Genomic DNA, 15,108 nt, shown 5'->3' with positions numbered 1-15,108 from the left:
TTCAGATTATTGCGATATTTTTGAAGAATGTGATGATTTTGATTGGAGATCTTTGTATTAATTTAGGAAATAAAAATTTTTGTGAATGTATTAGTAAATTTCAAGAGTTTTTTTTAAAGTATGGTGAATTTCTTTTTATTTTTAATTACATAGCTACCATGTTTACCGTTATAATAATTAGTAGAATTCAGTTACCACATCATAGCAATTTGAAATATAAACAATTTATTGCACTTATTTCTATATCTGGTAGAGAATACTTTGTGATGTCACAAGCTTAGTCCCACCCATTTATAGATGTCACTTATTCAGATTTAGTAGTAAAGACAGGACTTTGTTTTTACTTAGAAAGCTGATGCACATTGTTTTATATCATTTATCAATTGCATTTACACATAATAATTTGCACATAATAATCGCTGTTTACCACTGTAAACAAACATTTGCTATTCTGTTTACATTTATATGATGAATTAAATATATAGGACTATGTTTTTACTTGCAAAGCTGTTGGACTTACTCAACTAGTATTTTATCATCTTATTTTACTAATCTGTTTACATCAAATAACGATGTTTCACTATTGAAAAACTTAAAAGTTGCTATTCTGTTTACGCTTAAAAATCACATTCTAGTGCTTTCATTGTCAACCAAAAAAAATCGACAAATTTTGAAGGCCAAAATAGCTTGGTGCCAACTTACCCCGCTTGTGAAATTTCAGCCTTTTCCTCATGCAAATTAGTTCAGAGGTCAATCAGCAATAAGCTAGCGTGGTTGCCGCTGATTGGCCTATGACATAGTATTGGTGGGTTGGTTGATGTTGTCTATATATATATGGAAATCGTGAACGTGAGTGAGTTCATTGGTTTTCTTTTCTCTTTAGTTGTTTTTAATGTAAAGACTACTGTTACAGCCTAGTTTATTTTGTTTGAGGTTATGAAATAAAGATTTGTTTTATTTTAATATTAATCCTGGCATTTATTTAATCAAGGTGGTGTATGCTTTTGTGACTGCTCCAACACCAACAGGTTATGAGCCCAGTTCATCTTAGCTTTGAAGGAATGTAAACGAAGAGAGCTGTTATCTTAGAAAAGAAGCTGAAGTGCTTAGAAGCTTGTTCAGGCAGTTGTGCTTACATGTAACTAAAGATGTCATTACTACCAGAACATTTTCAATTATTGAACCATGACAACTGGGACCAATGGAAAGTCGATATCAAGATGCTATTACTAGACAGAAATTGTTCAAGCTTCTTAGAAGGTAAAGAAGAAAAACTGGGTAAAAGTGCAACAAGGCATGACAAGCAGGATTTCACGCTGAGAAAAAATAGAGCCTTCACTATGTTATATTATGGAATTAAAACTGAGTTCAGGCCATTGATACAAGAATGTTCAAATGGTAAAGAAGCATGAGAGGCTCTACAGAAGAAATTTGAACCAAAAACAAGAGCCAAAAAATAATCCAGCTTCTAGATGAATTTTTCAACATTAGATATGCATCTAATGAAGAAATCGGGCTATTCATAACAAGGATAAAAATGACTGCGAAAAAGCTAGCCGAAATTGGACACAACTTAGCAGATCTTTTAAAAGGATTTTAAACAATTTGGAGGTTACCCCAGGAATACTCTGCGATTACACAATTGATTTATAGGTGGAAGGATAAGGATTTTACATTGGAAAAAATTGCTGAAGAATTGGTAAGGGAAGAAAGTCGACTTCACCAGGTACAGGTAAATAAAGAACACAGCAAGGAAAGCATATTTAATACTATTAGCACAAATGCCAGGAAAATAGTCAAGTTGAAAGTAAAACTAAATCTAAGTAAAAAGTGTGGAATACAAAAATAGGACCTTATAGATTTCATAAAAGTGAACACTTAATCGCTCAGTGTAAAGAAAAGTTAAATAAAGTTTAAAATGGGTGAAAAAAATGGGCAGTTTAAAGATAAAGAGTTAATGTTAGTAGGAAGTTATATGCCAACTACAGATAAATGAGGTAGCACAGATAAATTTAATTGGGTCATAGATATGGCAGCTACAACTCATTTCTGCAATAACAAAAATGTAATGATAAACTTTGAGGAAATAGATGATAAAAGTATGTCTCTAGCTGTAGGATATTGTGAAAGTAAAGTAGTAGGGAAACGGTATAATCAGATTTGCATTTAAAGTCGGCAACTGAATAAATTGAATAGAAAATGTGTTGTATAATCCAAATCTGAGATAAAATTTACTATCAGAAGCAAGGTCAAAATAGGCAGGTGCCCATCTTATACATTCAAATGGAAAGATATAGATATTTTTTAATAATTGGTATAGGTTATGTTACGCAAAATAATATGAAAAACTCTATCATGTAAAACCACTTAAGTATGCAACAGATGAAAAAGAAGCTGGTTATGGTACAGAAACTGTAAAGTTAAATAAAATAGACAATGTGAGGCTATGGCATTGAAGATTTTGCCAAGTAAATTTTGATTATACACAAAATACTAGCAAAAATCAAAACGTAAAAGGTTTCCCAGAAATTGAAAAAACCAATGGAGAACCTAACCTTGTATTATTGCTAAATCTAGTAGAATAACTTTTAAAATTGTTCCTAAGAGATCCAAAAAAAAACATTGCAGTTGGTTTATTTAGACATTTCCAGACTCTTCCCAGTTCCATCTAAAGGTGCGAGTAAATATTTCCTCACTATTGTAGATGACTAAAGTAGATTAGTAACAGTATATTGTACGAAAAATAAAAATGAATCTTTCATTAACTTTAAGAACTATCATAGGAAAATGGAAAAATTGACAAATAGAAAATTAATTAGTATAGGCATCGATAATGGTGGTGAATTCTGTAACAGACAATTTGAAAGGTACTTAGCCGAAAATGGAATTAATGTTGAACATACAAAGGCATACACACCAGAAGATAATGGTGTGTGTGAACAAACAATTTAACCAAATGGCATTAGACGCAGTTAAAGCTATGCCTAATGATAGTAAAAAGGAAAAAGGATGGTGGGCAAAAGCTCTTGGATGTTTCATACAAACATGGAACAGGATGTGTCATAAGAGTAACTGAACTGCTTATGAAATGTTCCTCAACAGAAAACCCAGTAATGTTTATTTTAAAGTATTTGGTTGTAAATCCTGATTGGCAATGACATAGTGTCGGCGAGTTGCCTAAATCTTTGCCGAAATCGTGAACACGAGCGAGATCCCTGATTTTCTTTTTTCTTTTGTTGTTTTTAATGCAAAGGCTACTGTTACAGCCTAGTTTATTTTGTTTAAAGTTATGAAATAAAGATTAATTTTATTTTTATATTAGTCCTGGCATTTATTTAAGTACAGCAATGCATGCTTTTGCGACTGCTCTAGCACCAACAATTGTTTATGTCACATTTTCATAAATATTTAATACACAAAATTTAAGAGTTATTTAAAATACTTTTTATCTTATTAATAAAAATTTTCATTTTTTAGAGGAATGGGAATCTGGCCCCTCAGCTGCTTCCAGATCGTGCATATGGCCAATCTGCTATTTGAGTTTGACACCACTGCTTTATACCATCATTAAAGACATCTAAAAAACTATCATAATGAATTTTTAAGTTCTTGTTAATGTTCAGCAGTATTGCTTGAACACAGAACATAATGAACACTTTTTCCACAGTTTATACTCACCAAATATTATCTTACGTTATTAAATTCTATTCAGTTTTTTTTATCTATTATGGAGACAAAACTGTGCAAAAAGATTAACATATTGGTGAAAATAAACATATTTACATAATACTAGAAAAACATAAAGCTCTAATAAAAAAAAACAGTACCGATAATTATTTCTGAGTTGCATACTTTCATGTTAATACACCAAAATGTATATAAATAAATTTATAATCAGAGGCTTCCATATCATTTGAGAAATCATTCAAGGATCTGTTGAATGTGAAAAGGTTACAGGCTATATTAGAAAATTATACATATGTAAGCTAAAACCAAATTACCTTTTAAACATTTCATATAAATCAAAAAGTCCACACTGTGTTGGAATTTCTTTAAAATTGTAGAACTGAAATAGTACAACAGAATAACATAAGTTTTTTTTTTTTTTTTAAATATTATAAAAAAATCAAATTTGACAACAAAATCTTCTGAAAAAAGAATAATTCAATTTATGGCAAATATGAAAGTAAACAGTATGCATAAAATTAAATAAAATATTGAATAATGTAATTAAATTATCTATATTTAATAAATCTCACTGTAATAGCAAAATTATTTTTTAATTATTTCAAATCTTTATTTTTTTTTTATTTATTTATTTATTTTAACTCTCCCTCCTCCCTTTCAAAAAAAAAATATCCTCTTCTATTTATTTACCTACAACACATATTATTGCTCACAAATGAAAAAGGCCTTTTCATAGTCATTTTGCAATTTTGATTCATTATACATGGTTTCTTATGCTATCCATATGATTATTCTTCTGTGAAAAATAACAGATCTTTTTTTCTGACTTTTATTATAATCTTCCAAACCATATTAAAAGCAATTGTTGAATCTTATAAGACACAATTTGTTTTTATACTTTTTATATTCTTAACAATTTTTATACTTTTAACAGCATCTGATTATCTCTGTCATGTTTGAGTTAGACCAGAAGATTCACTTCTGTACTTGATCAATATCTAAACAAACCCAGGATCACCTTTGAACAAGCCTGAATTTTTCTGACAATAGAACAGAATTTAATTCTTATGTTTCTAAGCTTGGAAAATCCCATTCATATTGAGCTGGGTAATACCGAATGGCTTTCTAAACAAGAAAGAATTTTGACTATAATATGATATCAAAGCTAGTAATAGTACAGTAACAGCATTTCTTACATGGGTTTGCTTTATTTCTTTGCCACAAATATAATCACTTAAAAAGCCATTACAATAATAAAATTACTTAGAATAATCATTTAATTCTTCAATTTGCCCGGGATAAAAACTATGAAATATAAGAGAAAGTAATGAGATCAAATCAATTCGTTGATGAAAACAAAGACCTTAACTTTACTAAAATCCAGTTCACATTTTTCTTTTAAAAGGTAATTAACAAGATGCTGAAAAGAAAGTAAAAAATGGACTTTTTATTTTCACATCAAAACACCTGCATCAATATGATAGCTTCATCTGGGAATAATATCAAATATTTTATTTGCATTCAACCATTTCAGCCTTAGGGAAATTAATTAATTTTCAACAATTTTTCTTTCTCTGCTGACAATGCTACTCTTTCGTTCCCAAAATATTAATAAAAAAGATAATAATTTTAATAATATATAAAAAATTAAAGTTCATCTGGGTATCTGTTGCTTATCTGCACTCAAATGTAATGCCCACATTTAGTCCACAAGCCATTCACGTACCTCAAATTTTAATCAGAGTAAAAACAGAGTAAAAAAAAATGTCTGAAACATTTTACAAGCAATACTATTTAAACATTCCCCAAATGTTTAATAAAGACAACAAATATCTCGCATCCTTCGCATTTCATGCAAATAAAAACTAATAAAAGAAAAGAGAATTAATAACACTGATGAATGGCAGTCCCAAAAAGTTATAAAGTATATTTCAATTTTGTTTTAAATTATACTTCATGGTGTTAGTTCTTCATTGCTAAGGAACACAGTTCTTTGAGTTTATCACAAAACATAGGGAATTAACAAAAGTAATCTACTATATAGAGGGAAAACATACCAATTTGAAATTTAAATTTAAGCAAAAAAATTTTTTTTTTTTTTTTTACCTATTGAGGCAAGTTTTTACCTTAATTTAAAAAGGTAATCTAAATTTGCGATACATAATTCAAAACCAGATCTCCACATACAAGAGTAGAAAGAAATACAGCATGATAAAATTCAACCTCACTTCAATATTTTCTTTAAAAAAGGTGTAAGAAGAAGTAGAATGATTTGCATACATTCATTTGAAAAGTATGAATATTATTTATGATACATAAATTACCCCAGAAAAGAACCTTCTATGATCTCTTGCTAAAAATTTAGTTCAATAATCAATAATTTAGTTCAATAATAATTAAGTCAAAAAGTGTTGAAACATTCATGTCTTATCACATGCTCTTGATTATCCTCCGTTTTCAAGCAGATTACCTGATATGTTTTTTTTAATATTCTATATTTTGGACAAATATAGAATACAAAAGGACATTATCAGTTAATATAATACCCTTCCTAATCCCAACACTAGTGCAGAGATATAATCACTTTTTGTCTACTTTCCTTTGCAAATGCAAGGGAAAAAAGAGAGACCTTGTTCATTTTCTTGATAAGATAAATTTTATATGAAGCAGAACATTAAGGATTTTTAAAATTTATGATGTTTTTAAGTACATTCTACTTTTGAAATACTAAGGTAAAAATAGCAAGGATCTATTTATACAAAAATTATTTCAACAAATATATTCGAAAATTTTTGGAGATTTACAACAATTTGAAAAAAATTCACAGACAAACTACATAATCTAAAAATATCAAAAAACTTTATTACCTGATATTAGGAAAAGGTAGGTATATTATGAATGCATAAAATGTATGCAGATAATATAAGGGTCAATCAAATGAAAATGGAGCCACAAAATGAAAAAGTATTTATTTTCAAATGTAAGGACTAAAATTACATAAGCACTTGTCCTACTGTTGCACCAAGTGGTGAATATCTCGTTTGTAGAAAGAGTTTGACTGAGATTGAAACCAGTTTTAAACTGTGTCCATGACTTTCCTGGTCGAATGTAGATCAAATGAAAAGGGAACAGTGGTCATAATTTCATATTTTTGCATAACTGTTATAAAAACTGCATGTAAAGAAAGTGCAGGAGCTATGAAAGACAACCCCCTATTGTGGAATGGACTTGACCTAGGTAGGACTGCTCTGTGCCCTAGGTAATCACACAGAACCATGTGATATCTGGAGGTGGTCAGCCAACAGTGTTATCCGGCAGGGAATTATTTGTCATTTCATCCATGTCTGCATAATGTTTGTGACTAAAGAAGAGCAATGTGATGTTATTTGTTTTAGCAGCAGAAGGTGTTGGAGTTCATGAAGTGCATTGATGAATGAAAACAGTGTACAGAGAAAACTCACTCTCATTGACTTGTGTGCAGGACTGGCACAAGCATTTCCACGAGGGACAGGAGTCTTTGAAAGATAATCTGTGACCTGGTCAAAATGACCTTATCATCATAGATGCTTTGGTGAATGAAGCTGACCAGCTCATCAATGTAAATGACAAAGTCAACAAAGGGAACATACTAGCTCCCCACCACCGAAGAAATCCAGGATGATGCACAGTAAGGGCAAAATCATGCTGACATTTATTTTTTGATATGAAAGGCCTGCTTCTCATTAAGTTCCTGGCCCAAAGTCAAACAATCAATGCTACTCAGTACTGCAACACCCTGTAACATTTGCATGCAGCAATCAAAGCCAAAGCAGCCAGGCATGTTGTCCTCCGGAATGCTTTTGATCCACGACAATGTGTGGCCACATATGGCCACTCACACACTGAACATGCTTGTGTGGTTTCAATGGCACCCACCATACAGCCCCAACCTTTCTCCATTTGACTTTCACATCTTTGGTCCACTAAAAAAGGCATTGCGGAGACGACATTTTCACATGGACAACAAAATCATGAACACAGTTTGGAACTAGCTTTGATGTCAGCCAAACTCTTTCTACAAATGAGATATTCACCATTTGGCACAACAATGGGACAAGTGCTGGTGTAATTTTGGTGATTACATTTGAAAATAAATAATACCTTTTCATTTTGTAGCTACTGTTCCGTTTTCATTTCATCCATCCTTATAGTTTCTATTTCATCTTTGTTACCTTAAATTTAACATAAATGCCAGATAAAAAGTTAAAATTTTCAAACATGTTTGCACACAAATGTTTGCAGTTCTCATATAATGCCATTCGTAATGGCATAATGCAAACAAATAAATCCCATCTACATAATATTAATTGTAGTACAAGATGTGCACCTGAAATAATCAGCAGACATCTTCTGCTGCCAATAAAGCAATAAACTTTGATGTGAGCATTGTTTGAAAAAGCATATAATGGTAACTTGAAGAGTTCATCAGACTAATATATAGAGCAGTGCGATGAAACATTTGCAGTTATTCATCATCACATTTAAAATAATACAACAACCTTAAATAACATCAGAAGTTTGACTTGAACTACCTCTCCTTGTTGACAAGCTCCAAGAAGCCAAAATTGCCTCCAAGAAGTAAAAAGTTACGAGGAAAGAGTTGAAATGCTTTCTGTTGAATGGGTTCTAAACTGGGGAACTTCCCCGGGAGGGAAATTCATAATTTCAATTAGGAATGTGATCAACCTTTTATTTGCTTGTTAAGTATTTAGTTTCATTATATGACTATACAAAAACTACTTTTATTTAAGTTTCGGTATTTATTAACTTATTTATTATAGTTTTTCTAGTTTAATTTATAAAACACATTTAAAAAATAATCTAAATTTTTATGTATTTTTAGAGTTTTGGAACGGGGGAGGGGATGATATCTAGCAATGATGAAAGGGGTCCATGGTGCAAAAAAGGTTGAGAACCCTTGGTATATAGCGTAGTAGTTTATAATAATGCTTTAAGACTCTTTTATAAAAATAAATGCTATAATATATGCCATAAAATTTCATGATATTTTGTGGACTGGATTATTTTGATTATACTTGAACTAATTTCCTTATAATGACTGTGATTATTCAATTGCCATCATGAAACAATCATATGAACTGCATATATCTAGCTATTATGGAGAATAATCATTAGTAAATCATCACAAACACCATCACAAAATAATCATATCAACTGTATTTAGAGTATTATACAGCCACTGTATCCCTGTTGCTTTCTTATTAAAGCATTATCTTTATGCACATATAACAATACGAAAATAATCTTTTCATATTGTTATTTTTTTTCCTAGTAAATAACATCTACAGTTTTCTGTATCCTGTAAAGACAATACCAGTATAAGGCACTGGCAGATAAATGATTCCTTTTGATATTACTTAATTACATAAAAATAATAGATTTTGATAACAGTGAATACAGTACACTGTCACAGATTTCTTTCCTCTTTTGCATAATTTCCTCTCTTAAAATTCTCTATATAGCTTACTTAATTGTAAGATAATAACATTAAACATACAAAATATATATTAATCTACTGACAAGGCATATATCTCGCAGGCTATCAATACTATAGTTTTAAGGAAAGTAAAATTTTTACGTTTGTAACTGTACAATATATTAACACCCCTAACCCCTATGCAATTAAAAAATCAACTACATTTTGTGGGTTTTGAAAACAGTCTCCCATTTTTCAAGAATTTTTCAAAAACCATGCAAACAATGTATTTAAATGCCAGACATCATATCATTTTTAAATCTAACCAATATGCATAAAAATCATTTATTCTGTCAATTATTTCAAAAATATGAAACTGACCTTCTTTACGTGTCTCCATATATGCCTAGTATCATACACAACAGAAAACACATCATGTAGCTCTTTTTTAAATTCTTTGTATGTTTCTGAAACATTTTTTAAAAATTTAAATATACTGGAAATAATTTACATTAATAATGTAAACAAACAGCCTTGAAAAATATATGTACAACAACACAAAAATTTTACATAATACATTTTCCATTTCAATAACAAATATTACTCAATAATATACACAAAGCTTAAAAAAATTCAAATGCACCTTTTTTGAAATTTAAACAATGGAAAACAATATGCATACTACCTTCAGCATTACACAAATGTTATTTGTCTATGCTTATAAAAAAGTTTTTTCAATACTAAAATTATCAACTTAATATTTCAAAAATTACAATCAGCACAATTTATGCCAGACCAACATAAAATTATTATTTCATTTACAAAATGAAAAGCATGCTAGTTAAGAAGACAGACCCTGTCTACATGGCCATGTAATAAATCTATGACATGATTAGGCCATCCACAGCTCCAGCAAAATTATGAAAGCAGAAAAGCATATCACAAAGTAAAATTAAATTTTTATAAAATATCTTCTGAGAGCAATTTCAGATCATATACATATTTATTGGAAAATAGCTTTTTAGAGATTTATTTAATAATATAGAATTTTTAATGAAAAAATCTTATGACTCTTGCACTCTTGCATCATATATCTAACAGAAGCCTCATTCTATAAACCTTGATTCAATCAAATTAAGCAAAACTATTATAATTGCATTGTAAATTAATAAACATAAAACAATTCCAAACTTAATAAATTAAAATTTGAAGTCATATTAAAAACAGACATGAATATTTTCGTGACAATTTAATTCAAAGAAAGCTACTTTCATTATCATTAAAAAAAATCTGCACAAATGTGTAATGAATTTTACATTAGTATTAAATTTTACTGTTAAAAATAAATATAACTAAGAGCCCTGATTCTCCATCACCCATTACAATCACGGTAAGTACATAATCTACCATCAACAGTTGATAAGGCAGACACTTGAAAGATACATTGCCTGGACTAGCCCATGTCATTAGCTCAAAGTGTTACACAGTCACCCCATAATACAGACATGAGGTCTGATTGTTTTTGGTCTAATAAAAATCTGTCGAAAAGGGTTGAAGCTCTACTGCATGTGCTAGCTCGAGAATTGTCATGGTTGTCCAAAGAATGAAGTGCGATCTAAGGAATCATAATTGATTTAATGAACCATTATATATGAATAATATAAAACTGCTATTGTATTTGGAGGATTAAAAGAACCTAGCCAAATATCCCACACAGTATAATTAATAACAAATTTTCTATGTGACTACAATATCAAACCATGCAGATCTTAATGAGATATACCTTTTTAATGAGTTAATTAATAGAATAAAATTTATGATCAGAATATATTTTGATTTTGAATCATTCATATATATATATTCAAACTAAGTGATTTTGTGCTAAACTACATAATATAAAAATGTAAGAGAAACTGTTATGAATATATATAAATAGTATGAAACTGCTATTCTATTTAGAGAATAAAAATAATCTAGCCAAATATCCCCCACAATACAATTAATAAAAAATTTCCTCCCTGGCAACAATATTAAACCATGCAGATTTTAATGAGATATACCTTTTTATAGTGTTAATTAAAAGTATAAAATTTATGATGAGTATATAATCTTTTGACTTTTAATCACATATATATATATATTCAAACTAAATCATTTTGTGCTAAGCTACATAATATGGAAAAGCATGAGAAACATTCTGTTAATGGCAATGATACTGCAAATGTTTAAAATTAAGAATCAAATATAAATTAAATTCATTTTAAATTACATAAGTAGATAAATTGTTAACCCTCCATAAATTTCCACATAGAAGGATAGTTTTTCAATTTGCTACACTTAACAAATTCTGCCCATTCCTAAACTATCTGATTTCAGGTTGGATGTATATTGCAAGAAAAGTAATCAAGATCTAAAGTGAGAGGGGTAATTTTGGAATTATTATCCAGAAAATAACACTTATTCATGGCATTTTGGAGAACTTCAGAGTTAGAGCAAAACATTAAATGCTTGGAGGGTTGAAAAATTAAAATTTAAGTTATCAAGAAAACTTTTACTGCTTTTAAATAACTCAGCTGTTAAACCACTAATAGACCAAAAGTTTAGTCCTTATAACTTCAAGTTCTCAAATAAGCCTTGAGTAAAAAGAATTTCCTTGATTATAATTTCGAGAGGCCCACAACTACTTTGTACTTGGAGTCTTCCTTTCAATATGCCGCCTTACAAGTTTAAATACATTTTATGATGCATTTAAACACATATACCTGTGTGTATGTGTGTATATATATATACACACTCTTAGACAAAAAACACGATGCACCAAGAAGGAGTTATCCGAATGGAACGAAAATCGGTAGAAGTGATGTACATGTACAGAAAAACAAACGATTACTGTTTGAGAAAAATTGGATGATTTATTGAAATGATAGAGCTTCACAAAGTGAAAAAGTCAGTAATGCGTTTGTCCACCTCTGGCCCTTATGCAAGCAGTTATTCGGCTTGGCATCAATTGATAGAGGTTGCGGATGTCCTCCTGGGGAATATCGTGCCAAATTTTGTCCAACTGGCACATTAGATCATCAACAATTATATGATTTTTGTTATTATATTTAAGTATAACTTAAGCTTTGTTGCTTAATTTGATATATGCGATAATAAGGCAGCAATAAATTTAAAAAAAAAATTTTTTTTGACATGCTGTTTAATGAAGAGCAGATTTTAATGCACATAGTAAGTTATTGTGTATATTATTGAAAACTCTTCTATGTAATATTCAAAGAAAGGTTACTGATTTTAAAAAGCATATAAATGATAATCGTAATTCCTATTATCCTAATATTTAAAAGCTAAAATATGTATATGCACCTGCATATGATTGAAAGAAATGGTGTTAAGAAACATCAGCATTACTACTAAATATTGTAATCCATAATTATTGCATTTTTAATCATATAATATTTTAAAAACATTAAATTTTACATTACGTGCAAATTGCAGTTCTGTTATTTTTCTCTTGGAATTTTGGTCATGGCTCTTGGTATGAATACGAATGTTGCAAGTTATGTTTTATAATTATTACATTTGAATACATTCCATTTTCATTGTTAATTATTGTACATGCTTGTGATAGTAATCAAATTCATGATAAATGGGAAAAAACTTTTTGTTGTGTACTATTTAATGAAGAGCAGATTTAAATGTGCAGTTCTTACTGTTATTATAATGATTTCTGTGTAGTATCCAAGGGAAAGTATCCAAAGGAAAGTTATTGATTTGAAAAAATGAATTAAATGGCCGTGGGAATCTGTCATTGTCTAAAACAAGTAGTATATATATATATTTACATATGATCAAAAGAAATGATGTTAAAAATCATCAGCATTGCTATTACTTATTGTACTTTTAACAGCTTGCTATTTAAAAAACACTAAATGATTTTTTATTAATTGGAAATAGTAGTTCTGTTACTTTTTTCTGGTAACTTTCAAACACTGCATAGTTTATGTGTTTTTTTTTAAATATTGCCAGTTGTGTATGTTGTTTGTTAGGTTATCTCATTTCAAATATGAATGCTGAAAGGCTTTTTTGTTATAAGATTTAGGTATGTTTCTTGTATAAAATACTTTTTATCACATTTATTAGCTAATTGATATAGTATTTCAGTTACATACATTGGAGATATAGAAATTGATGGTTATATATTTTGCTCTGAAACACAAATAAATTAATACTTGAGCCTAGGTAAAATATTAATTATTATCTTAAGAGCCCCTTTCCAATTTATCATGACAGTGGCAATTTTCAATCAGCATTTAAATTTTTGTAAAATGTTTGTTTGTTCTTCGGTTTTCTCAATTATATTTATGCACAAAATTAAAATCTGTAAAAAAGCCTAAAAAGTGAAAATAATGTATATAAAGCCTCCTTTCCTTCAGCTATTTCAATTAACTAAGCAACATGATAAAGTTATATTTCTGATGAAAATTTAAAAATCCAGATGACTTTCCGACGATAACATCAGATGGAAAGCTCCGCTATGCTTATAAAGTGTAATGGCCTTTTCCCTCTCGAAGGCCATGGCTCTGCTCTGCATCATAAGAGTTGTACTGCAGTGCTCATGCTGGACGTAGCCAAAGCATTTGACCGCGTCTGGCATGAGAGCTTAACCCTTAAAAAGCACACCGTTGGCTCCACTACGGAGCCGTCCATCATTTGTTCTGTAACTCCGTAGGCTCCATAGTTACTGCGGAGCCCAATGTTTTTAGCATGATTAGGCTTAAGATGTTACGGAATCGTCGGCATTGGCAATTGTTATCTGTGAACGTGCTCAGTCTCGCTACTGTTAAAGTAACGTGAAAAGTTGAAACGTGCTCAGTCTCGCTACTGTTACGATTGAAACATTATTTGACCCATTTTTAGTTAGCAACATGGAGAAAAATAATTATTTTGATGAGAATATAGAGTTGGGTGATAGTGAAGATGTGTTTGATTTTTCATTGTTAGAAGATATTGTGGAAGACAATGTTGATTATAATTCTGACACTTCAAGTAGTGGTTCCGAAATTATACTACCAAAGAGACGACGAATAGTAGTTATTGAAAGTGAAAGCGAAGAGTTCCCGAAAGACTTATATGAATGGCGCGATGTCAAGGAAAAATTAGATAATCCGGATAGAATACATTTTAGTGTATCGCCAAAGGTCATTGGATAGCAAATTCTTACATATATTGTACATCCGACACAATATTTCAAATTATTTTTCACAAAAGAACTGGTAAATGACATTATAAAAGAAACATGATATTAATGAAACAAGTAAACATGATAAAGACAATGACTCTGATGAAGAGCAATCTGAACTAGTTAAGTACACCTTAGCTAGAGTTTCCAGCACCCGGGGATAACTGAAGAATTTGCGCCTCTGTGTGCTAAGAATGGAAAACATTTCATTAAAAAATTTCATAGCATCAATTTGGTACCCCTTGGATGCTGCGCCTTAGATGTCCCCCCTTAGCCCACCCTAGCTACGTCAGTGATAACACAAATGAACAAGCTCTTCGATTCCAACGAGAGCTTAGTAAGTGCTTAAATCAATATGAGGAAGTTTACAAATATTTAGGCGGGGGAACCTAGGCAATCGTTAATTACGAATTTCACTAAAAAGTCTTGTCGATCTGATAGTATCTTCCCTAATTCATCAACCATTGAAGTAGAATCTTTTTATCAAGAATGTTCAAGTGATGAAAGTGACATCATACCAATCAAGAAGAAAAGACTAACAGTTCCATGAAAAAAATGCCAGTGATTAAACTTATAATATTTTTTTTGAATGATCTTATATTTTCCTAATGTAAAAAAATTAAATATGCACTTCTATTACCTACATATATTTGTTATTTTAAGGACGAAGTATAACTTTATTTATTTTAAGATGTCTTACTTTTGT

General features: G+C 30.1%; 1 protein-coding gene across 4 annotated transcripts in view; it reads right to left on the bottom strand.

The window, feature by feature from the left end:
* LOC118201253 (pre-piRNA 3'-exonuclease trimmer-like) overlaps positions 1–15,108 on the bottom strand; it is a 189,055-nt gene that overhangs the window by 126,431 nt on the left and 47,516 nt on the right. For all 4 annotated transcript variants that reach the window (XM_085817204.1, XM_085817201.1, XM_085817203.1 and 1 more), the window contains 2 exons: positions 9,545–9,630; positions 4,002–4,066 (listed from right to left, as the gene is read on the bottom strand). In XM_085817204.1, coding sequence (XP_085673330.1) covers positions 4,002–4,066; positions 9,545–9,630 — 151 coding nt within the window. The remainder of the gene's footprint in view (positions 1–4,001; positions 4,067–9,544; positions 9,631–15,108) is intronic.

The sequence above is a fragment of the Stegodyphus dumicola genome, chromosome 5, assembly GCF_044657685.1.
Source record: "Stegodyphus dumicola isolate Sdum_Otavi_A_Nest chromosome 5, ASM4465768v1".
NCBI classification, from domain to species: Eukaryota; Metazoa; Arthropoda; class Arachnida; order Araneae; family Eresidae; genus Stegodyphus; species Stegodyphus dumicola.
The sequence above is the reverse complement of the archived record's forward strand: the minus strand, read 5'-3'. Positions and strand labels throughout refer to the sequence as shown.